This window comes from Elgaria multicarinata, chromosome 4 (assembly GCF_023053635.1).
Source record: "Elgaria multicarinata webbii isolate HBS135686 ecotype San Diego chromosome 4, rElgMul1.1.pri, whole genome shotgun sequence".
NCBI classification, from domain to species: Eukaryota; Metazoa; Chordata; class Lepidosauria; order Squamata; family Anguidae; genus Elgaria; species Elgaria multicarinata.
In genome coordinates this window covers 76,048,303-76,072,223 of record NC_086174.1, presented here as the reverse complement: position 1 = coordinate 76,072,223, position 23,921 = coordinate 76,048,303, and the positions used below count along the sequence as shown (strand labels likewise).

Genomic DNA, 23,921 nt, shown 5'->3' with positions numbered 1-23,921 from the left:
TGCAACATTTCCTTTAAAGTGTTCTATTATGTTCCTTCTAATTATGAAATCTTTTCCTTGTCCTATTTACATCATGCCAACTCTTCATAGTTACTTTCACCTCAACCAACTATTTTAATACATTTTCTCCTTGAATAATTTCCCTTCGTTATCTATTATTATATATTATTTCCCACCGAACAAATAAATGAGAGGAAATGCATAATGGCTAGGTCAAGCATGTGCATGCAGCGACAACATCAGGCAAAAATCTTTTGATGGTCCACAAAGTTATATTTGCTTTTAGTGAGCAAGTACTTGTTAGTCATAAATGTGCAGAACTGACAATGCAAGCATTCTTTCATAGCGTGTGTCTAATGCACAACTATCCAGGCTTTCTATTGGTAAAGAGAACAAAAATAATGAAGGCACGGTTGCTGGTTCTCTGGCAAGCCGTTTTCTCACTTCTTGAGTGACCCTTCAGTTGCCTGTGGTGACAAATAGGAAGTGACTACTCTGTTCCTGTCTCCTTCTCCACATCTAATTTCTCATTCTGTGGTTATAACAATCTCCCTTGCACTGTCATTAGAATGCACAACTAACTGAAGTGGTTGCTAGGAGCAGTGATGCTTGTATAGGTGTGAATGGAATGGTGCATGATCCCAGAGGTGCTCCTTTATTATTCCTTTGAATGCTGTAGTCCCAATTTGCAGACCACGTGCACTAGTATTCCTGATGATATGAGAAAGAGTTCCAGGGGGGACCTTTCAGGTTGCACAGTGCAACAGCTTAAATTTGGGCAAAACCTGGGGCTGTTTCTGCTCTTTTGAGAAGTCCAGCATTACTTTCATATTAAAAAGAAAGGGAAGGGAAGTATCTGAATGGTACACTATGTCAGGAAAATAAAATTTGATAGCCTGGCACTTTGCTACAACAAATAACTTTTGCCACAAGAATTTGTTTCTTAATTCTTAGGACTTTGTCCTTCTTCAGACCCCCATATTCTGAGGCCACTGTTTACCTTGGAATGGCCAATCTAGCTAGTTGCTTTTGAAGATAAGCACATTCTATCTTGCTGAGTTTAGGAGATCCTTCATTCAAATAAGATTCAGTTCAGATTCACATTTAGTTCACATCTTCTTGTGGGGAGGAGGCTTAGTTTCTTCTTCAAGAATAAAATATCTTACCCAGGAACAAATATAATCCGAACAGGTTTAGAGCTTTGAACTAGATAGATTGGTTTGATGTAGCAAGGCGAATCATGTCTTCCTGTATCTGCAAAAACATTAATTGTTACAAATGCAAAGCAATTATTTGCATTCTTCACTGTGCAAAAGAAAATGAGTGCAAAGTGCCATTTTTGTTGCAAATGTATTATGTGGTTTGATAACATGTTGATGATTTCTGTGGAGGAAAATTGAAATCTGCCACGTACTTTTTCACCCAAACATTTCATGGTAAAAATATCAGTAACAAACTGTTGTAAATGTCACCATACCATAGGATAAGAACTATACTTTCCCCAAATTATAATACATATTAAAGTATGTTAGTAAATTTTGCAAGTTCTATTTCATGGATACTTTTAATTTTATTCTAGCTTGATTTTGACCGAATAGCTGAATGAAGTATTTGAGCTGGTAGGTTGTAGTTACTTCATGTAGATTCTCACATCTACTGATTTATTTCTTGTAAAACATTTCTAGCTATTTATTAGATATATATTTGCAGCATCTTAAGAGCAATATGTACTTTGTATGCTACAAAAATACTCTGCCTAGATTGGCTATGTTGATAGTTTATTGTATCCTATCTTGTTCTTATAACAAATACTAGGAGAACATGACTGGTTATATGTATTTATTTTTAATTTTTTAAAAAGGTGTAATGTATTTTTATGTGTTCCAAAGGAAAACCCATCAACTATAGTTATTTCTGTTCTATTGCCATGGTTGGTTTGTCATTCAAGTCACACCCTGATCTTAATAATCTGTAATTTGTTTAAATATCTTCCATCTCCCCTTTGGGAGGTTCATTTAATTTTCAGGTTTTGAAGATAAGCCAAAGGGTATGCTGATTAGGCAGAAAATAATAACAAGGATAGTTGTCTTTTAATCTACCTTTATGAGTGTTTTTTTCTGTTTATATCATGAATCAGCACTTCAACATTTCCCACAATGCCTTGCGTCATGCATTACAATTCAAAGCACTGAAAGGCATGCATACATGCAATTTTTCACAGGCTGGGAAGTTCAAGAAAATAGGGCACAGTACAAGCGCAAAAAAAAAGTAAAAAAAAAAGGATTATGATATTTTCATAATTTTTTTAAAGGTTGTGCAGACGTTATGTCTTAGTGCCTTGGTTTCCAGTTACTTAGCGAACCTGAGAGCAACACATGAAAATCTCTGTAGCTTTACTTGCAATTATCCTAGGGGTTAGTGTTGACCTGATTTCCTGTATATGCCATAGAATTCAGGAGGAATTAGAATGAGGAAAAGGTGTCCAGTTGAATGTGAATATGAAATATATTAGAGAAAACATTTTAAAGAAAATATTTTTTGAGGATTGCTGATGAAAACTGGGTAAAGCCCGAGAAGATGACATTCTGAGTTTTCTTGGCACCCTGGTGAAAGGAATTTTAAACTGTGATCTTATTGATTTTTTTTATCTACACCAGGGGTGCTAGACCTATGATGTAACTTTAAAACAAATTAAATCCATTCCTTTTTCTCTCTCACCCCTGGCACGTGGGGGTGTCACCATGATATTATTTGTCCCCACAAGTAAACAAAAACTACAACTCCCAGCATGCTTTTCGTCACAGTGCCGACTTCCCAATGGGAGTCCTACCACTGAGGATCACAGGAAGTAAAGTCTGGCTGAGCCAGTCCATGCTGCACTGTGCAATAGGTGCCTGTAGGTAGGTCATGAGGGAACCGGCAGCTGACTGACTGATGGTTAGTTCGGTCATTACTGAATTGTTTTAAATGGATATTGTTTTTATACTTTTGGTGGTTTTAAATTTTGTATATCTGTTTTTAATGTTTATTGTTTTTAACTTTTGTAAACCACCCAGAGAGCTTCAGCTATGGGGCAGTGTATAAATGTAAGAAATAAATTAATTAATTGCCATTGGTGACAGTCCTGGAGCTGCACCCTCCTCCCCTACTGCTCCCAATGGTGCCTAGCAACATGTGACCAAGGATGGAGACCCACTTCCAAATGATGGCTGCCGAAGCCCGATAAGTCTTTTCTCTCACCCAAAGCATGCCGGGAGTTGTAGGTGTAAGCCTAGGTCTCTGAATAATGTGTTAATTTTTGAGCACCATCTGAGGTGTGGTGGAAGACAACTGGAGAGCCAGTCTTCTTAGTTGTGGCACCCTACTTGTGGATTTCTTTTTCCCAGGCAGTCTCGCCTAGTGACTGCATTAATGGCTTTCCAGTGCCAAGTGAGATGATGATGATGATGATGATGATTCAAGGCCTTTTAATTTGATGAGTTTTTTAATGCTTTGTTCTTCCCCCCGTCAAAACTAAATCACAACATTCCAAGACAGATGCAGGAATTACTGAATAAAGTTTATGATTTTTATGATTATATCATTGAAACAGAAAAGCAAATGGAGGAATGGCTGATACGTAGCTGAGGCTAGAATGGAATGGTGGGTGAGGTGAGTGGCAGTTGGAGGAAGTCAGGTAGACGGAGAACAAAGACTATTATTGAGAGGTCAGGAAAGTGGGAGCTGAGTTAGGATTGAGAGATAGTGTCTTGGTTTGCTCACACATTATTTTAAATCAGCCACTCTACATATCAGTACTCCACCTCCCAGCATGCCTTTGGCAGCCCGCAGGTGCCCGTGTCTTCTGAGACATCCTCTTGTTGCTGATGCTGCTCCACAAAAGAGCGTTGAGGAGTAGCATCACTGAGGAGGGGAGGTAAGCGGCTGTCAGTGAACGCACCCAATCCTACTTTGTCCTGCACTTCTCACCCACCAAGTGCTCCATCAGGAGCCTGTACTGAAGGGCTGGGCCAGGCAATTCCTCCCTTTTGTCAGGTCTGTTTCTGGGCATGCGCAGAGTGCCTCCCCTTCCTCCCTCCCTCTTAAGGGCAAAGGCTGTGCACTTGCTTCCCCCAGATTCTGAGAAAACAGCGATATCAGGACAGAGTGCATTTGAGCATGTTTGGTCCCTCAAAGTCATGCTGTTGTATTTAGTTACTATTTTAAAACCACACTGAGGGTGGGAGGAGGCACCGCAAATGGATGCAGCCCATTTATGTGGGTTGTTTCCTTTTATGTGGAATTGGATTGACTGCTTGAGACCAACGTTAGGAGTCGGGGTTGTGAAAGACATGCAGCGGCAACCCGCCCATGCACTCACAATGGCTGCCAAAGGCCAGTAAGTCTGGCCTCCAGCCCAAGGCATGCTGGGAGTTCCGCCCAAGGCATGCTGAGAGTTGTAGGTGTAAGCCTTGGTTTTTATTAAATTCTTTAATAAATATGAATAGGAATGTTCTATAAATTTCAAAAATATCCCAAATGGGACAATAAATGGGACCATTTGGCAAATGATGCATTTTATGTTAAAGTAGTAAAATAAGTTTAAGTTTGATTTAAAGAGTAAGCATTTCCCATCTCCAAGAATTTGTTTTCTGCTGAATTTGTCCTCCAGAGCAAATAGGGGCTGGGCATCGTTTTGGTGCAGCAGAGGGAGGATCTGCTTCACTGGCAGATGCTGTTCCATCAGTGGATGGACACAATTGGATTTCACCACATGGCTTAGAAAATTCTAAGTTCAGGTCCTTCTGTCTTCTGTGAAGCCAGGCTATTCTAGAAGTGTCAAAAAGTGTCCTTCCAAAACATGAGCTGTGGCTGATTAGGCCAGTTGGAAGGTGAGCATGCTTTACTGGCACAGATAATAAAAGAGTAACACTTGTTCATGAATGTGTTGTGTTTTTCTACTCCACTGGCACTCTCAGTTTGTATGTTAGTTTCCCAGAAAGTGCAACCTGCCACACCCTCTCAATCCAATCCTCTACAAAGTCTCACAAAGATTTTCCACTATTTGGCCCCTTCCAACTTCAGAGCTGCCAGTAGTATTCTGATTAGATTTTTATGAAGCAAAACTTTATTGTCACCCTCAAAACTGATAGCAATTCCATCTCCCCATAAAACCTGAGTAGTGACTCAGTTTTTCTGCGTCATGTATGGTTGCCCTTGCAGTTGGCAGGCACCTGCATTTATCTACCCGATCCATAAGTGATGAACTCTCTGGACAGTTACCAGCTGAAAACAATGTTCTGTGATCTTTGATTTAGTAGCTTGTAGCTCTGGATCTCACAGTGGCTGCGTTTGGACGACATATTAGGCAACGGAGGGGGGAATAGCACCCTCACCGTGCATTATTTTGTCAGTACTCCCCACATGACATATTTCTCCTCTCCCCGTAACACGGCTGAAAGTCCTGGCGTCCTTCTGCGTGGCTGGTGCTCCCTCCCTCCCTCAGTCGACCTGGCCCTATCACATTAGCCATTGCAAGTTCTGCCGGCTGTACAGGAGCAGCCAGGCTGTTTTCAGCTGCTCCTGCCAGAGAACTCTATGGCCTATGGAATAGTGCACTCAACGGGGGGAGATTATACAATGGATCTGGCCACATGTCATTTTAATCAATTGATTACTGGATAAGCAACAGAGCAGGCTGTTGTTTTTCCACATTGTTTAATTTAAGAAAATAATGTACTGTGCATTGTGTGTTTCCCCACCCCCACGACAGTAATCAACCACCATTAATCTGAGATATTGGGGGATTGTCACAGTTAGAAATAGATGTTGCTTCCCTCATGACATCTTCCCATGTTGGTTTAGTAATGTAGGAGAGAGAGAGAGAGACTCTTATTGCAGTAGCAGGTGGGAAGAGTGATGCAAATACTCCCCAACTGGCTTGTGCCACTTTAGAGGTTCTTCCCCTTCTCTTTCTGCCATTGAGATTTCTACACTTCTACAGTACCAGACTAGTGTAAGATAGAGTCATAGTGGCTGTGGCAATTATGACACTAACTGAGAATCAGGCCTCTTGAGTTCGTAGGCTGGTGGGAAGGTGCCACTATAGCTATTTGAGGATGACCCATTAGAGCTATATTCCTCTCTGTTGATCCTGTTTGTGGTTTTAAATAATTTCCCCCCTAGTTCATATTGGCTGGTGATCCTGGAGATTTCCTTTCCTTTCCCTTGTAGTGTGTGGCTGTTGTCGCTTGCTTGAGCCATTTTTGCTTGTCATACATTGTTTTGCAGTGCGTCTGTTCTCTGCTTGTGGGGAATGTTTTGATATTTAGCATGGCTGGCTGGCTTGATTTTTGGACAGCTTGTTGGAGTAGATGTCTTGTCTTTTTCAGTCATCCAGTTACGTTGTGCCCTAAAGCACAGAACTGAGACCAGGGGAAGCTACTGCCATATAGAAAATGCTTATTGTCTGAAGTTATCGATTTTGGATCCCATCTTTCTTTCTTCCATTGTACAACTCAAGGCAGCATACATAGGGTGTCTGGGCATTGATCCCACCAGCCCTAGACTTGCTTTGCTTCTGCACGGTTGCAGCTTTGTGTTCCTTCAGAACATACTCTGTGATAGTATGTGGTAACAGTTTGCCACAGTTGTAGAATGTTCTTACTGTTAAACCTACATTGATATAGCCAAAGATTGGCCATGTTATGAAGTGTCCCGCCTAAGAAAGCCTTAAATGATACTACTTGTCAGAGTTTGTTATTGAGATTCAAAGCTGTAAAAAATCCTGCCCAGCGGGGAGGGAATGGCAGGGTGAGTAATCGATAACTAATACACTGTCTTGAGAAAATCATACCTCGTTGCCTCTCGTTCCACAGGAAAGGTTCCAATTGGAAATTCCACCATAATAACATCTATACTTTCACATGTAGAAATATTCCTTTGGGAGCTCTTGAGGCAAATTAGCTTTAAGGGAGTTTTCACAGGGTAGGTTTTGCCCCCTGCAGGTCTTCCTTTTGTGTGAGATAATCTTGCTTTTGAGAGCTGCTGCGATGTGATTTATTAGCCTTTAACGTATGGCTGATATAATTAGGGCAGGTATCCCTCTGCTCTTCTCATAAGATTTATAGCACACTGTGTTATTCACTTGCTCCACTGCTCTGCCAGAGCTGCTTTTAGTGTGAGCGCGAGGAGAGTGAGGGAAGGAATGCTGTTCTCCGTCTTCGTATGAAGCACATCCAAGAGAAGAACTATTGTGATTATGTCGGGGCAGTCTTCCCAGAGGAATTCTGCTTTGTTTCTGCAGCTCTGAACCATCAATTAATAAACCTTCGGTGGTATGTAGTTCCCCATTTGGTGGCAGGCATATCCGTCTGATCAACAACTTCCTTTCACTGGACCTGCTGAGCAAATGCAGGCTTCTAGGATGAAGGCAAGCTTTTATTTTTGTGTGTATTTGGCTTTTTAAAGGAAGAGGTACTTTTAACACGATGCTAACTGCCTTTGCTTTTGAGTCTGTTACTGGGAAAAGCTGTCCTGGAAGCGAGCATGCTCAGAGAGCTGGCAAATCATTGTCCAGTGACCAAGAGGAAATGATAGTTGCTCTTCATTTATAATGCAAATTTTGAGGTGTCTTCAGAAGTGTGGCAAACTTAAAATGATGGCGGTGGTAAGAACATCTCTGCAGAAAGTTGTGGTATTGTTACATCGCTTGCAGAGAATGGCAGTTTCATCTCCACGTTACCAGAAGCTTTGCAAGGTGAGTAGAAACTGGAAAGCAAGACTTTGTTGTTTTTCTTACTTACAAATTAGACGGGCGTGTTGATAGAACACATTATGACTAGCAGGTCTTCTGAGGTCAGGCATTAGAAGTATTTTGTTGGAAATATTAATTCTAGTTACTGAAACTGATAGCTAGCTTTATTTTAGTCATGTGTGAAAAGATACCATTTGAACTTCTGATTCTTACAAAACATACTTAAAAGGCTGCTCTAATTACTGTGCTGACCAGAATCCCAGTTCATTCTTTGATTTAGTTTACAAACTGTCAAGGTAGTATCTGCTTTCTGCAGATTTGCAGCTAGTACTGCATGTGTTGCGTTGCATTATTTTTCTGTTACAGAATTGAAAAGGAGAAAGGCAAAATTGCTCTGTTTCATAAATTTTGACTTGTTTTTCCATTCCAAAGAAGCCCAAGATGGCCCAATGCTCTTGACAGTAACTTTATCATTTAGTGCTCTTAAAGGTGGGTGTGGGGAGGGCTGGACCTGAATTTTTGCTCCACAAATTCTCTGTTGCCAAACTTCTGTTGTTGTGGAAGTGCTTTCCCCCGCTTAATAAAGTAAGCTTTGAGATGCTAAACCAACATAATTATAGTTTGTTTACTTCCAGTATAATACTCTGTACTGTAAGTCCATTATTCAGCCATTTCTTACTTAGTCATAAAGCCAGAGCGGCAGCAGGGAGAGAAGGACTGCAAGGATTCCTCTTCTGGTAGGATATTGGAGAACTGGTGGGTTCCTTTCCTAAGTTTGGATCACTACAACAACAGCAGCAAAATAAAACCAACACATTATGGAGGAATGATGATAATCAGAGTGGAAAACCGCTTGGCTGCGCCTGGTAGAACTTCTGAAGCTCTTGTCTCAAGGGTTAATCTCTGTGTTTGTTGCTTTCATGTGAAATTATAAAAATGAAATAATACTCATTTACTGTGAGTTTTTACATTCAGGGGCATATTCTGTCATTGGGCATGTGCAGAAGGGGCAAGAAATTCCTTGGAATATTTTTTAGTCTTCATTGTTTCTCAAAGTTGTATAGGGAATACTAAGATTTCTGAAATGTTTATGTCTTACACTTTTTTCATATGGGTGATGTTGGTTCCGTAAGTGTTTCATAAGTCATGCAGTGAATCAGGCGACTACACAGTTTATAGCAATGCTACTTTTAAAGCATGATGGTCCTTGGAGTTTTTGTTTTGTTCAGTTAAAAGAATAGGTTTCATAGGTGTTAGTCATTGCTGCTTTTGAGTAGGGTGGTGGTTGCCTCCAGTTGGGGAAGGAACAGGGTCTTTCCTATTTGCGTAGAAGTATATAAGATATTACTGCTGTCTATGAAGTAAACAAATGTGGTTGCATATGTTTGTAAGTTGATTTTTTTCCTTAGCCTTTCAAGATAAGCAAGAAAAGCCACCTGGTAGTACTAACATACTAAAAGTAATTATTGGTTGAGTAGAACAGATGTCTGTAGCGATATATATGTTTTACTGAACTTAACTCTTCCCAATGAAACATTAAAATAAGGTTTTGTTTTATAAATGGGAATCAATTTGTATTTGCCACACAGAAATTGATATCGTCTGGAACTATTAATTGGCTATATAATTCTTGTTCAAAACTGTCATTTTCTAGAGGCAAGGAAATAGTGTTTTAAATTACATGGGGTTTGTTTTCATTTGGCATCTGAAATGTTCTAAGTTTGCTTAGAATTCTTTTTAAGCTGCTATTGGGAAATACATTACAGTCCCCACAACTTCCACCAGGTGTCAATGTAAGGCAGAGATATATGAGTGATTTTCGCTCAGAGAAGTGAATCCAACGTACACTGCAAATTTAAAAGGAACCTTCAAGGAAGTAATTTATTGCACTATTATCATTCTATGTTTGAAATTCCCCGCCCCCAATAACTGAAATATTTCCGTTGTGGTTGTGACCAAGAGTCCTTGTTATTTATATTATAGTTATTCAACATTGTGATTTTACTGCATTCTGTGCACTTAAAATGTATACTAGGAATATAATAAATACATCAGCTGTAGTACTAGTAAGCTAGAATGCTTAGCAACATAAGTACTAGCATTATTTCTAGATTTAGTGGAAACATTAATAATTTTTATTTAAAAAAATCTTGGAGTTTGGTAAACAGAATTGTAAAAATGCATATAATTGAAATTAAGGGAGGGAATAATTTGGAAATTTAGAATATTGCTAATAAATATTGTAAGGATAATATTATAATAACTTTTAGAACTAGGCAGTAAAAGATGTAGTATTCCTAAAAATTTCTTAAAAAGAATATAAATGAAATTTTGTCTCCTGTCTCCTTTACTTGCACAACAAAATATATCTGGTAAATTTTCTTAGCACATTTATGATATTGGATTTGATCTAAGGGTCCCCCTCCATTCATGGTAGGGATCAACCTGTAATGTGAAGGCCTTTGTTCTAAAGGAAGGAGTTGAATTTTTTGCAGATCTCTCCTCTGCAATCCTCCACTATATCATCCCCCCCTTTTAAACTGTTACTGTTTTTTTAAATTTTAACATGTTTTTAATTTTACTGTAGTTTTAATTCTATTTTACCTTTTGTAAATTTATATTTATATGTTTTAATTTTACATGTTTTAATCTTGTAAACCACCTTGAGTCTCAGTACTGGGAAAAAGGCAGGATATAATAATAATAATAATAATAATAATAATAATAATAATAATTCATTTTTTTCTGGAGGGTCCCCAGTCTGGGTTTATGGGATTATTGTATCTAACTCCCTGCCAGCATGGATGTGGCAAAAGTTCGCAAAGGAGTGGGAGTGGGAATATGAACCACAATCCTTTAGCTGTGCCCTTCCCATCAATTTCCCGTTCCATGTTTGTGGGTATTGTTTATGCCTTGGAGACTGCTTTCCCAGGTGCAGTGTCATAATTTGAGACAAACTGTGGAAGTGTTATCCAAATGCTAGCTTGCCCCTTCCTGATGTAGATTCTCAAACGGGGGCAGGAGCTTTGAAAACTGGGTATCACTTGTGGAGAAGGAGGATCAGAACTGTTCTTGGTTGGTGGAGACCGAACAGTCTACAAGGCAGACATGAAACAGTGGTCTTCATTCTTCCTTGATACCTAGCATGAATCCAGTGTGCTTCAGGACTTGTCAGAAACTTTTGGAACATAAGAGAAAAGAAGTGAAGCAGTGTGGGGTCAAAGATGGCTGATCTTCCGTAACCCATAATGTGTGAAGAATATTGCATTCATACTTAGTATATTACGTAAGAACTTAAGAAGTCGCATGCTGGATCAGACCAAGGGTCCATCTAGTCCAGCACTCTGTTCACACAGTGGCCAACCAGCCATCAGCCAGGAATGAACAAGCAGGACAGGGTACAACAGCACCCCCCTCCATGTTCCCCAAACAACTGGTGCACACAGGCTTATTGCCTCGAATACTGGAGATAGCACACAACCATCAGGGCTAGTAGCCATTGATAGCCTTTGCCTCCAGGAACTTATCCAACCCCCTTTTAAAGCCAACCAGATTGGTGGCCATCACCACATCCTGTAGTAGTGAGTTCATCTACCAGTTTCAGCAGCTGTTCCCATGATTGAGCCTAAATTGGTGTGAGGTTCAGCAGAGATGCAGTGTTTTTGGACAAGAAGAACTGCTTCATAGAAAAAGAAAGGTGAGGGCTTTAAACCACAAATGAGCCCAGAATTCCTAATAACTCACCTAGGTGTAGCTACTCTTTGTGACAAAAACTGCCAAGTTACTTCAAGTTAAGATGACATGGGCAGGAAAAGCAGCTGGTGTTTGAAAAAGATTTAATATTTCACTGAAAAGCATACATTTACAATGAAATAAATGTGAACGTATTTAGGAAATATGTACATGGGAACATCTGAAAGCTTAGTCCTGGTATGACATTAATCTTAGTCCTGAAGTGACACATGATAACTTACATGAGTTATCAGCTTCCTTGGTTGTGAAGATAAATGACACAACATCACCAGGCTCCCTTTGGCTTTCAAATGAATGCATAATATAAATGCTTACTTTTCCCCATTTTTGCAATAGAACTCATGTTTTTGAAGAATATATTTTAATAAGAAAACTTTAATGGGTGAAAATGTAAGAATAAAGATTTTTTACTAAGGCAAATGTATGATATATGAGAAGGACAGATGTCTTTGCAAACTTGGACATCTAGCAGATTTAGTGCAATTCAGTTTAGACCAGAAAGAAGAGAAACACATTCTCAGGATACAAAATGTTTATTTTCAGGAAGCCTGACACATTTCGGCCTGTCCTTTAGTCTAAGGCCTTCCTCAAGGGCTTGCTAGAAGGAAGTGTCTGCAGAATTTCTCCTGTGGTAATCTATGGTGACTGAAGTCGCCATAGATTACCACAGGAAACAAGTTTACCTCCTTCTGGTTTTTTAAAAAAGATATATCTAGAGCAAAACTGTATCTTGTTCCCAATCTTCCAATATTCTCTTCTCCTTCTCTATCCACTTCCATTCTAATTCCCCTCTCACCTGGTTGATAGTTTTTTTCCTCTCAGCCTGTCAACATTCTGAGCCACTGCCTTTTCCTTATGCAGTTTTTTGCATTCCCCCACCCTTAGGGCATTTTGTTTAAGAATCTGTAGCATTACAGATCCTAGGGTTACCCCAAGTCTGTTGATGTCTTCCTCTTGTGCATGGCTGGTGCCATTTGCTGCCTTTTGCTTCTTGTCCAAAAATTGCCCCAATATGACAGAATACAACCATGTTACTAACATTGTATATTCCATGTAAATGGTCTACATTTTTTACTTACTTCAAAGGAGGTTTGTAAGTGGTCACATACTTTTTCCATAGCTTCTGTTCTTCCCCAAACTGATCTTCTCTTTGAGCATCTGGATTAATAATAAAAGCATATACACAGTACCTGTTTGCAATTTTTAGAGATGGAAAAATGCAGAACACACTTCTACATTCACTTTAATTTCATAAGGACTTCATTCTACTCAGCAGTGTTAATTCCATATCCTTGCCTCTGATAACCTGTACTATATTGTTTGTTTGTTTGCTTACCAGGCCCCCAGGGAGGAAAGAGGTCAGGATCCACTCTATCATGTGGCTACTCCACCTCCTGCTCCTTCCTGGCATCACAACCTCTCTAGACAGTGAGTAAGAATAGGATTTATTTTTAGGGAAATCACCTGAGAAAGCAATTGCATTACTCAGCTATTAGTGACAAAGCACAATGCATAGTGGTACCATAAACCCCATTTTGTACAGCTGAAAAGTTCTTGTTTTATAGGTAGAGACAGGTGGCAAGTGACTGAATCTCTGAGTCCCCCTCCTGAAGCTATAGGATTGTCTATGGCTTTGGGAGGAGCAGTCTGAAAAAAACTATTTCCCTGTACTGCCCTCCCAGAGACCATAGGATTACGCCCTGATAAATGAAATAAAATGAAATGCACCATGGATAAAGTTCAGTGGCTATTTTAATGCAAATAATGTTAATCTAGGATTGTATTGTTTCAACAAACAATATCAATAAGAAAAAAGTCACAGCCATCCCTCTGAGACCAAATATTCTCTGATAAAAGCCTACTTAATTTTTTTTCTTTTTATGACTAGCTCAAATTTTAAAATACATTTGATGCTTTCATACTTCTAAATGTGCACAATACATTGAACTGTTCAGCTTGCAGAGAACTCAAGCTGTAATTCTATTAGTGAAACAAAGTCTTTAGTACCAAACAAAGCGATACGATTTCAAAATTCCATTCTTCCTCACTCAAATTTCCATGCCTCTTCACACCAGACCATGATATGGCATCACACATGAGCAAGACTCAGGCATGTATGCTCTGTCCTAGTCTTCCATCCTTCTCTCCTATACTGAACAGCTTCACATAATATAAGGGGTTGATTTCCCTAATTACCCCCACCAGGCATGGGTTGTTGCAATGTCCAAACCTGGCAAGGGTGGGTGGCTGGAATGGTTAACAAGCCACCCAGCAACCCTACAAGAGACCATGGGTTTGTTAACCACCCCAGCCCCCTACCTTTGCCAGATTTGGACAACAATCCATACCCAGCGGGGTCCTTAGGGAAATCAGCAGGCATGGAACCAGCATACGTGGGGGTGGCTAACAAGCCACCATGGCTTATTAACCACCCTTGTGTCATGTGAACCAGCTCACTACGATTCCCCCTTCGTGTTTGTCAGCAAACCATGGTTTGCTTAGTGTAGATGTAATGGCTAAGGTTAGCACAAATTCTAGTTTGCCCAGTTTGCTAGTTCTGTCAACCATTTGTTGCTGGATGGGGGAATTGCAGCATATGAACTTGGAGTAGAACATTTAGTGTTGCAGGACCTATGCTCTGGAATGCTTTAACAATTGATATTGGGATGACCCCCATAGTTTTGACATTTAAACGTCATCTTAAGACCTAGCTCTTCACACTGGCTTTCCCAGACATGTGATCCAGCCAGCTATGGTTTGTAGTACACAATAGAGTGTGCAGGTTTACTGCTGATTAATTTTGTATTGTGTCTTATTGTAGTTCTGATCCCATTGCGCCAATTTTAAAATCACTTCACTGGCTGCCAATTAGTTTCTGGGCGAAGTATAAAGTGTTGGTTATTTAGGGTGACCATATGAAAAGGACAGGACTCCTGTATCTTTAACAGTAGTGTAGAAAAGGGAATTTCGGCAGGTGTCAATTGAAGAGGGTGAAATTCCCTCTTCATCACAACAGTTAAAGCTACACTAGCTATAGTAGAGTGACCAGATACAAAAAAGGGCAGGGCTTCTGCAGCTTTAACTGTTGTGATGAAAAGGGAATTTCATCCTCTTCAATTGACACCTGCTGAAATTCCCTTTTCTACATTACTGTTAAAGATACAGGAGCCCTGCCCTCCTTTTCATATGGTCACCCTAGGTTATTACCTTTAAAGCCCCACATGGTTTGGGTTCAGTTTACCTGTGGAATCGCCTTCTTCCATATAATCTGCCCCGCACACTCCGGTCCTCTGGGAAGAATTTACTTCAGTCAGCCAGAACTAGGCTGACAAGCATTACCCAGAGGACCTTCTCATCTGTCGCTCCCAGACTGTGGAATGGTCTGCCAGGAGAGATTCACAGTCTTCCTGAATTTAGAAAAGCTATAAAGACTGATTCCGGCAAGCCTATCTAGTCAAATTTTAAGATGTTTGGCTGTTATTTTAATAATGTATTAGTTTTATGTGTTTTTAATCAGTTTTATATATTTTTGTATTCAATGTTGTTCACCACCTCGATCCAGAGGGAGAGGCGGGTAAGAAATACATTTATTATTATTATTTATGTTTACTGCTTCGATACCTCTGTGAAGAATGGTACATTAGTCTGAGTCATAAATAAACAAATAAAATATGAGAAGAAGAGGATGGAGAAGAAGTAAGAACACAAGTCCACGGTTCACTCATTTAGTGCCATACCATGGCTTGGTTTTAAATCTGGCGTGAGACACGGACACATTCAGCCAATCCTCCACAGATAGTTTGGAAGATCGGGAATGAGCAATCTTGGGCTCATGAGCAACCTTCTCCATTTTTCTGCACATGAAAGAAGGAGATGAGAAGCTTCTGAATTGAATTAGTGGCAAGCCATTATTTGCTTTGAAGAAGGTACTCTTATCCTGTTTGATCATGGTTTGAGGACAAACAATGGTCTGTCTCTCATTAGAAATAGAAGCTGGCTTGAGAGCAAACTAAACTTCTTATCTCCTTCCATCATGTACAGTGATGGAGAGGGTGGAGTGTGCTAAGCTGAGTCCCTCTGCTCCTCATTCTCCTAACATCAAACCATGATTTGCATGTTGCCTGAACTGAACTACTGTAAAGTTCCTCTAGACTCGTACTAATATAATAAAAGTATATTTTCCCATTCTTTCCTGAATGCTCAAACTAGTTTTTATATGAATCATTTTCTTCTAAGTATTTTGACTTTGGGGTATATAACTTGAGCTAGGGCTGTTCAGCAGAGAACAAGGCTCTAAAACATGTTATAGCTGTTTACTTAGTTGCAATTGTCTCACGAGTGAGGCAGTATTTTTCCCATGGTAAGTGAGATACATGGGGGGTGGGTCTGTGCTTTGGCTTTATTCCCAGCTATTCTGTTGTACTATTTTTATATTCTAGGTAATTTGCTTTTTGAAAGCCTTGAGCTGTCTTAAACACACACTTCAGAAAAGCAAGTTCTCTACTCCTAAAAAGAATGGAAATATTTTTATTTTGCTCCTGTAGAAGAGCAAAGGGACACAGGCCATTTTTGGTGGACTTCTTTTTCGTTTAGTCAAATGGAGGCAGCAGAGGGAGTGATGTATAGAGGAGGGGTCTGGATTCTTGACTTTTTTTTTCTTGCTGAGAACAGCACTCTGCATAGTGAAGATACAAAATAACCTTATTTCTCTTTAGATGTGAGACACACTTGCAACTTGGCTGAACAAGCTACCTCAAATGTTTGGTGTTTGCTTTGCATTTATAATAGACAGTACAGAGGAAAGAGGCATTTAGGAACCTGACAAAAGCATCTACAAGGCAAAGCAGCCCTGGAAGAAAACTTTTCCTCTTCATAAGCTCTTCATAGGAAAGAGTTTGCATGACCACAGTAATAAATTCCCATCCCAGCATTGCAGCAGTTATGTTACCTCTGATCTAGTGTCAGGATGGCAGACGAGGGTCAGCATGAATACCCTGTAACTGAAATCCATCAACCTACCCATCCTGCATTTCCAGACTATTTCTTGCCATCAACCACATCATAGCCAATATGGATGAGCATTTATCTATTTGTTTCATTAAAATACTTATATACCAGTTAATATATTTATTTATTTTATTTTTTATTTATTTATTGCACTTATATTAAAATCCCTAAATGGTTCACATTAAAACTCTAGAACTGGCTATGTTAATAAGGGCTGCCTAAGTACTCTGAGACTCAAAGAACTGTCTGAAGATGCCTCAGTGTGGTTCCATCTCTGAAGCTACTTGAGTTGGGCCTTATGTATACTTATCCAAGCACCTTTGGAAAAATGGCTGCAAATATTAATACATGGATGAATTGTTTAATAGCCAAGGTCAGAGATATAATAGAACGTTAGGATTGTCTCTGGAACTCATGATCATAAGAAGGCTTTCACGGGAAAGTTCTTGACTATCCACTAAAAGGTTGATTTCCTCAAGGTATTCCCATTTGATACTGCATATCCTCTGGTTTTGGAGTTAACCACTTCAGTTATTATTGACTTGATGATTGACAAAAGAGTTAAGATCATTGGTGATGGCGAAACTAAAGGTGTGCTCTTCAATAATGTGTAGTTTTTGTAGACAGAGTTGTGATCTCTTTGCATAACGTTTTGTCTAGCTGAAAGTTGTTAATGTTGTTCAAAATATGTTTGGTATGGGCTCAATCACTATTAGCAGAAGGAAAGATTTCTTTGTAGAAATCTATTAGGTGATACAGATAAAGAATCCAACCAAATGTGGATAATGAAATTTATAGTAACTACTTTCAGTAGCCCTGCAGTAACGTCTTGGTCAGGATAAAAGATCATGAAGGCAGAATGAAAGGTTGTGGGGGATTTGTTCAATAATCAGAGCAGGTAAATGGCTGAAGAAATTAGATGACTTTGGCCATGTAAATCAATACCTTATTATACAGTAGTATAATTAGGTCAATTGAATTATTGTCAATTAAGTATCAGGATAGGAAAATTGCTTAGTACAAGGAGCTAGCACATTAGCCTTCACTCTTGCATCCTATTTTAAACTTTTGTGGGAACATGTATGAGAAAGTGTGTAAGGCAGGCAGGCTTACAAATGTGTAATAATTCCAGGAGCTGTTAACCTGCACTGAAATGGAGTCCCGAAATTAAATCTAAATTAGTTGTGTGAAGCTTACAGACAGATTTGTTTTTGCCTAAAATTTCAGTCAGAGAGAACTTTTATTACCCTTCAAAGAAAAAGTTATTGCCTCCCAATTGAACAAGTTGGGTTTGCACATACAAGCAGCTACCATGTGGAAATTCTCTTGTTGGTAAGGAGAGGTGTCTACACACTCGATTTAGGTACACATGTGTGCTTTGCACTGTGAAGCCTCTGATTAAGCCCCCTCTCACACTTAAGAACAGATCAAAGACTGTTTTTGGGGCAATTCTACATAAATTGGTAGAAAATTCAATTAAAAGCAATTTCAGCTTTTATTGAGTTAATTTTAGAAATATTGATCTGAAAATGTTAAGACTTTATCAAAGAATAAACAACTGATTTCTTTTTCTTTATTTGCTATTGTCATACAGCAGTTGTTGGGTTACTTGTCCTTCTTTGGAAAAAATCTTGGACTTTTATCTGTTGCTATGCAAGTAAAGTCCTTACCCCCTATATTCTTCCTTTTTGGTCACATAACATTATTTTGCCTGGAAGTGCAACAAGAGTCACTAGAAAACCTTTCTGTGCCTCTAAATATTACTGTAACTATTCTATTAACTGAACATTTTCCAAGAAATTCATACTATCTGTTTTAATTCTAGCCTGAAGCACTTCATGGCAGCATGAAGGAAATATATCTGAGATATAATGTACCATTTAGAAAATAATCTAAGTTTTTCCAGTTCTGCCTTAAAGACAAATCCTAACTAGTAAAATTAATCAAGCACTTTGGAAAAATCTTGCTGTATATAACACCCAGCATGTTATTCCTAATTGGTATCGGATAATTTCTTCATTCTATAGCAGAAGTCTATATTTCTGTGACCACAATGAGCTGCAAAGGGGTCATCAATGAAAAATGTTGAAAGTCAGGATGATCAGGGGTCTGGAAACAAAGCCCTATGAAGAGAGACTGAAAGAACTGGGCATGTTTAGCCTGGAGAAGAGAAGATTGAGGGGAGACATGATAGCACTCTTCAATTACTTAAAGGGTTGTCACACAGAGGAGGGCCAGGATCTCTTCTCGATCCTCCCAGAGTGCAGGACATGGAATAACAGGCTCAAGTTAAAGGAAGCCAGATTCCAGCTGGACATCAGGAAAAACTTCCTGACTGTTAGAGCAGTACGACAATGGAATCAGTTGCCTGGTGAGGTTGTGGGCTCTCCCACACTAGAGGCCTTCAAGAGGCAGCTGGACAACCATCTGTCAGGGATGCTTTAGGGTGGATTCCTGCATTGAGCAGGGGGTTGGACTCGATGGCCTTGTAGGCCCCTTTCAACACTGCTATTCTATGATTTTATATACTGTTTGCAGCAGCTGCGAAGATACATCAATATACAACCAAGGTTTTTATACTTTGGCACTTTTCCTAAAGTCGCTTCTTTTGGAGTAACTGTACTAAAGATGATACAACTATTTTGGCATTAAGTGATTTTCAGGGCTGCAGTTGGCTTTATATCTCTGTTCATTCTTAGTCACTTCACATGGATGTAAAGTGAACAGTAACAAAGCACTTTCAAGCTGCTTTCCAACGTTAAAGGCCTGATTGCATGGGCTGCTCTTTTTTTGTCAACTGTGTTTACAATGGACTGCAGAGGCTGCTGTAGCAGATGTTCTGAGTGGAGCTATTTTGCTGCCAATATGCACTTTTGCCAGATGTCGTGTAGGAGCATCACACAGAACTGCTGCACAGCGCAACACGATGTGACTGTGGCCCTGACTAGAGCTTCCTGCCATAAGCTTCTCTAAGATATTTTGGATTTTTTAAAATGTTAAATTTAAATATTTTTGCATGGGGTAGGGGACTCCTGGGACATCCCTCTCCCCCACACAATTGTTTCTGCATCCCCCAGGATGCAAGGTGAATCTTTAAATAAATGGGAAAATAAGGAAATTGCGAAATTTGGTGGGCAATGGGCACCCCTGTCCTCACATGCCCCATGACCTCTCTCCCTGGATAACATTGTTTAAAAAGGAAACAGTTTTTTAAATTACCTACCTGATAACTGCTGGCTACAGTACTCTCTGTCTGTCTGTCTGTCTGTCTGTCTGTCTGTCTGTCTGCTGACTTGCATATAGAAGCCATTGTGGGTGAATTGCCCCATGGGGTTTCTCATTGTGGTGGCGGCTGCCATTTTGAATATTTGGGGCATGTCCGGGGGCGCTATAGCTTCTCCTTTGTGTGAACCCATTGAGGGTGGGTTGTCGGGGTGGTTGACAAGCTGCTCGCAAACCTCAAACAGCGCATGGGTTCTTAGTGGCTTGTCAACCACCCCCAGGACTCAACCTCACTGGGTCCATACTTAATGATAAGCTGTGGCGCCTCCCGCTGATAAGGCTCAAATATTAAAAAGGGCACTCGCTGCCACAGTGAGGAGCTCCATGGTGAATTTCATTCATGGTTGCTTCTTGTTGTGTGTGAACCGGGTCTAAGGCTTCCTAGCCTGCCTCCAACGTCTCATGACCATGAATTCTGCTCCAAATCAGGCGTGCTCAGGATTCTTTTTTTATTATTATTATTTTATTTTTTGATTACATAATACAATTACCACATAAGAAAATAAAATAAACAAACATACATCGCTTATAATTCCAAATTATACTTATCTAGTTTCCATAATCACATAACATAACATAAATGCTCCCCACCACCTTCCGGGATCTATTCTTGCTTCCAGAATCTCATAATTTCTTCCGGTGGTGATTTTCCACCCCTCTTAGAGAATACATATTCTAGGAACTGTTTCCAAATTCCCTCAAATTCGTTTACATTTGTTATACCTTTTCTTAACCTTATATTACATGTCAATTTGTCGTTTATAGCTATGTCCCAAATTTCCTTATACCACTCTTCTATATGATAATTTCCCTGCACCTTCCAGTTCCTAGCTATAATTAACCTTGCTGCTGTCAACAAATTAGTTATTAGTTCTTTAATCTCTTTATTACACTTTAAAGTACCATATAGTGATAGCAATGCTACCATAGGTGTCTCTTCCAACTCTGTTCCCACAATTTTTTTTATTTCAATATACACCATTTTCCACAATTTTTGCACACATTCGCATTCCCACCACATATGTAAATACGTTCCTTTCCCTCCACAACCTCTCCAACAATTTGCTGAATTCGTCTCAGGATGCTCAGGATTCTTAAACATTTAAACTGAGGCAGAGTGTGTTGGAGAACCCCGTGCTTGATTTTTCCAGTTTTGTCCTGATTGGCTTGCTGAAGAAACTCTGCAGTTTGCAGCACAGCAGTAAGGATGACTTGCTAGAGCAGTTGATGGCAAGTTGTACCCCCTTAATAACAAATTGACCGTGGTTGAGCCCCACAAATGCTACGGTAAATTTTCTATTATTGCCTCTACCAATGCTGTTTAACAGTTGAATGATGTGTCTGCTAGTGGTATTTAAAAAAAAACCCAGACAAGATAAGGTTTAAATAGGCTGTGGTTGATGATGATAAAGTTCCTGAAAAAGAAAAGATAATTTCCAATTTAGAGTGAGTGGGGAATGTATGGCCTCTGTTAATTCGGTGGACTGCAACTTCCATCAGCCTTAGCTAGTATAGGTAAAGGATGGGGTAGTTGTGACCCTTCAGATATTGTTGGACTGCATGTTCTCCACCATGATTTAAAGGATGAAACAATTTTCCTGTCGAAGGCTTTATAAACAGTAATTTTCCAGGGATGTAGTACACAAGGACTAGTGGAATTTCAATGCTTCCATTTTGTTCAGCATCAGATATTGATTATTTGAGAGTTTTATTTTGAAATGCTCACACAGAGGAGGGCCAGGATCTCTTCTTGATCATCCCAGAGTGCAGGAAGCCAGATTCTGGCTGGACATCAGGAAAAACTTCCTGACAGAGCAGTATGACAATGGAACCAATTACCTAGGGAGTTCATGAGCTCTCCCACACTAGACGCATTCAAGAGGCAGCTGGACAGCCATCTCTCAGGGATGTTTTAAGATGGATTCCTGCATTGAGCAGGGGGTTGGACTCGATGGCCTTATATGCTCTTTCCAACTCTTCTATTCTATAATTCTATGACAATGTGAGAAAGTCAAGGTAATACAGTGCTCTATTTATTCTCTTAGGTGGCCTATTTAGTTCATATCAGACAATGTGTGAGTTTAGAGAATGAAGAATCTGATGCTGTGAAGAAATATATTGTTTCCAACGCTACCCCAAATCTAGTTTTCTTGTTCTAGTTGTGTGCCGCTTTATTTCCCTTTCTTCCAAATGTGTTTGTTTTAATGTTCCACTAAAAGCAGACATTATGAACTTTTACTTCTTAGTTCTCTGGCATACTGCTTCAGGGAACGGGACTTCAGATTTCAGAAAGACAGAAGAGAGGCTTTTCCCTTTACATACAGGCTCTATAAACTTTAAAAATCCCATTTCATAGGCACTTCCTTCCACAAAACTGTGCACTTGAACATAGGCAGAAAGCTGAGACATTCAAATAAAAAACCTCAAATAGGGCTTGGAAGTCTAGGTTCTTTCTTTAAGGTAGACAACTCTCTGGCTGTCTTAGATTAAATGATCCTGAAATGCACTGAAGTGTAAAATTCCAGTGGCTACTTTTAAACTTGATAAATGTATTAAATTATGTTACCTAATTTGCTAAATTGGGTTGAAAGATTAAAATGTCAGTAATGATCAATTCCTCTGATAGAGGTGGAATTGAGTTTAGTCCTAACTAAGGCAAGTCTCACTGATATCAATGGGATTTAGTTTTGACTTGAGCTCTGTTCAGGCATTCAACGGCACAACAGGGCATTGTGTCCTTCCTGGAGGCCTGTAATATGCCCGTGGAAACTTCTGCAAGCATAAGTGTACTATCAACAACATTTCTGTCAGTGGTAGGGGTCTACACAGAGTGTTGCAGGAGTAGCCTTTGATCCAACGGATCCAAACCACACTTCCTCCCCCATTATGACCGTGAACTATGCCAGCCAAAAGCTGTCATGGTAATTTCATCTTCCATTGGTTTCAGTGAGAATGAATATATATATATATATATATATATATATATGAAAGAGGAAATCTATCCGCTACCCTGACCTGGCCACAGCAAATCAGCCATGTGTTGGAAAAGGCAGATGGTTGGTCATGTACCTCTCTCTCCAACAAATGTAGGAATGTTCTGCCAATTTTACTGGATTGTTTGCATTAAGTTCAGCTTGCATTGTATTGTGCAGTGGTATGATCTCTCTCAAATTCATTCCCTCTTCTTGATTGTCTCATGGCTTTGCCATTGCTGGTTTATATATTTGTGACAGATTTTAAGTACCCGCTTTTGGAAGGGTTGTGTAGTCAGGAATTTAGAACAAAAATAACAGAATGGCTATTAACCAGAGTCACTGTGAATATGATAGGTGCCTAACTATTTTAAATCCTAGTAGTTATTAATGTATATAAATGCCATCTAAAAATATTTTAGGTCTTTTGGACCCACATGCCCCTGGGAGTAGGGCCATCATATCCCAGTATAGTTTGCAGTTCGAACATAGTCCATGAGAGTCGTTTCCCATGCTATCTCTTAAATTGACATTGGGAAAGAATGTAGGAAGTCGTCCATCTACTCCAATACTATCCACACTGACTGGCAGCGGCTCTCCAGGGTTTCAGGCAGGATTCTTTCCCAGCTCTACCTGGAGATGTTGAATATCTAGCTCAGGACCTTTTGCATGCAAAGCATGAGCTCTACCACTGAGCTACAACCTTTCCCCATTCTTTCTGAGATGGACAGAGAAAGTAGCAACTGAATTTATTAACATTGGGATTGGTCTGCTACTGCCTCAAGTCACCTCTCAGCTCTATATAAATACCACACTTTCCCTTGGTCTAAAAAAGCAGCAGTATTTATTTATTTAGAATGTTTATATACTGCTCCCCATTCAAAATTTCAGAGTGGTGTACAAGATAAAGCCTATGCGGCAGAGTCTTGCTATTTACTGTTTTACTCTGTACAGCACCATGTACATTGATGGTGCTATATAAATAAATAAATAATAATAATAATAATAATAATAATAAAATAAAAACAGAGTAAAACACTTTAAAATAGATTTTAAAAGAAACAAAATATAAGGTGAACCGTGGCCAACAGTGCGATATGGCTGCAAGAAAGGCAAATGCTATTTTGGGCGGCATTAATAGAAGTATAGATTCCATTTGGCCCTGGTTAGGG

At 39.5% G+C, this 23,921-nt stretch overlaps 1 protein-coding gene across 2 annotated transcripts in view; it reads left to right on the top strand.

Annotated features, from left to right (window-relative positions):
- Positions 1-23,921, top strand: part of UTRN (utrophin) — a 390,352-nt gene that overhangs the window by 176,202 nt on the left and 190,229 nt on the right. Inside the window, exon 1 of one of the 2 annotated variants that reach the window (XM_063124583.1) lies at positions 7,144-7,738. The exons of the other annotated variant lie outside the window; for it this stretch is intronic. Within the exon in view, the coding sequence (XP_062980653.1) occupies positions 7,595-7,738 (144 nt within the window). The 5' untranslated portion in view covers positions 7,144-7,594. Of the gene's footprint in view, positions 1-7,143; positions 7,739-23,921 lie in introns of those variants that run through there. 2 annotated transcript variants of the gene reach the window in all.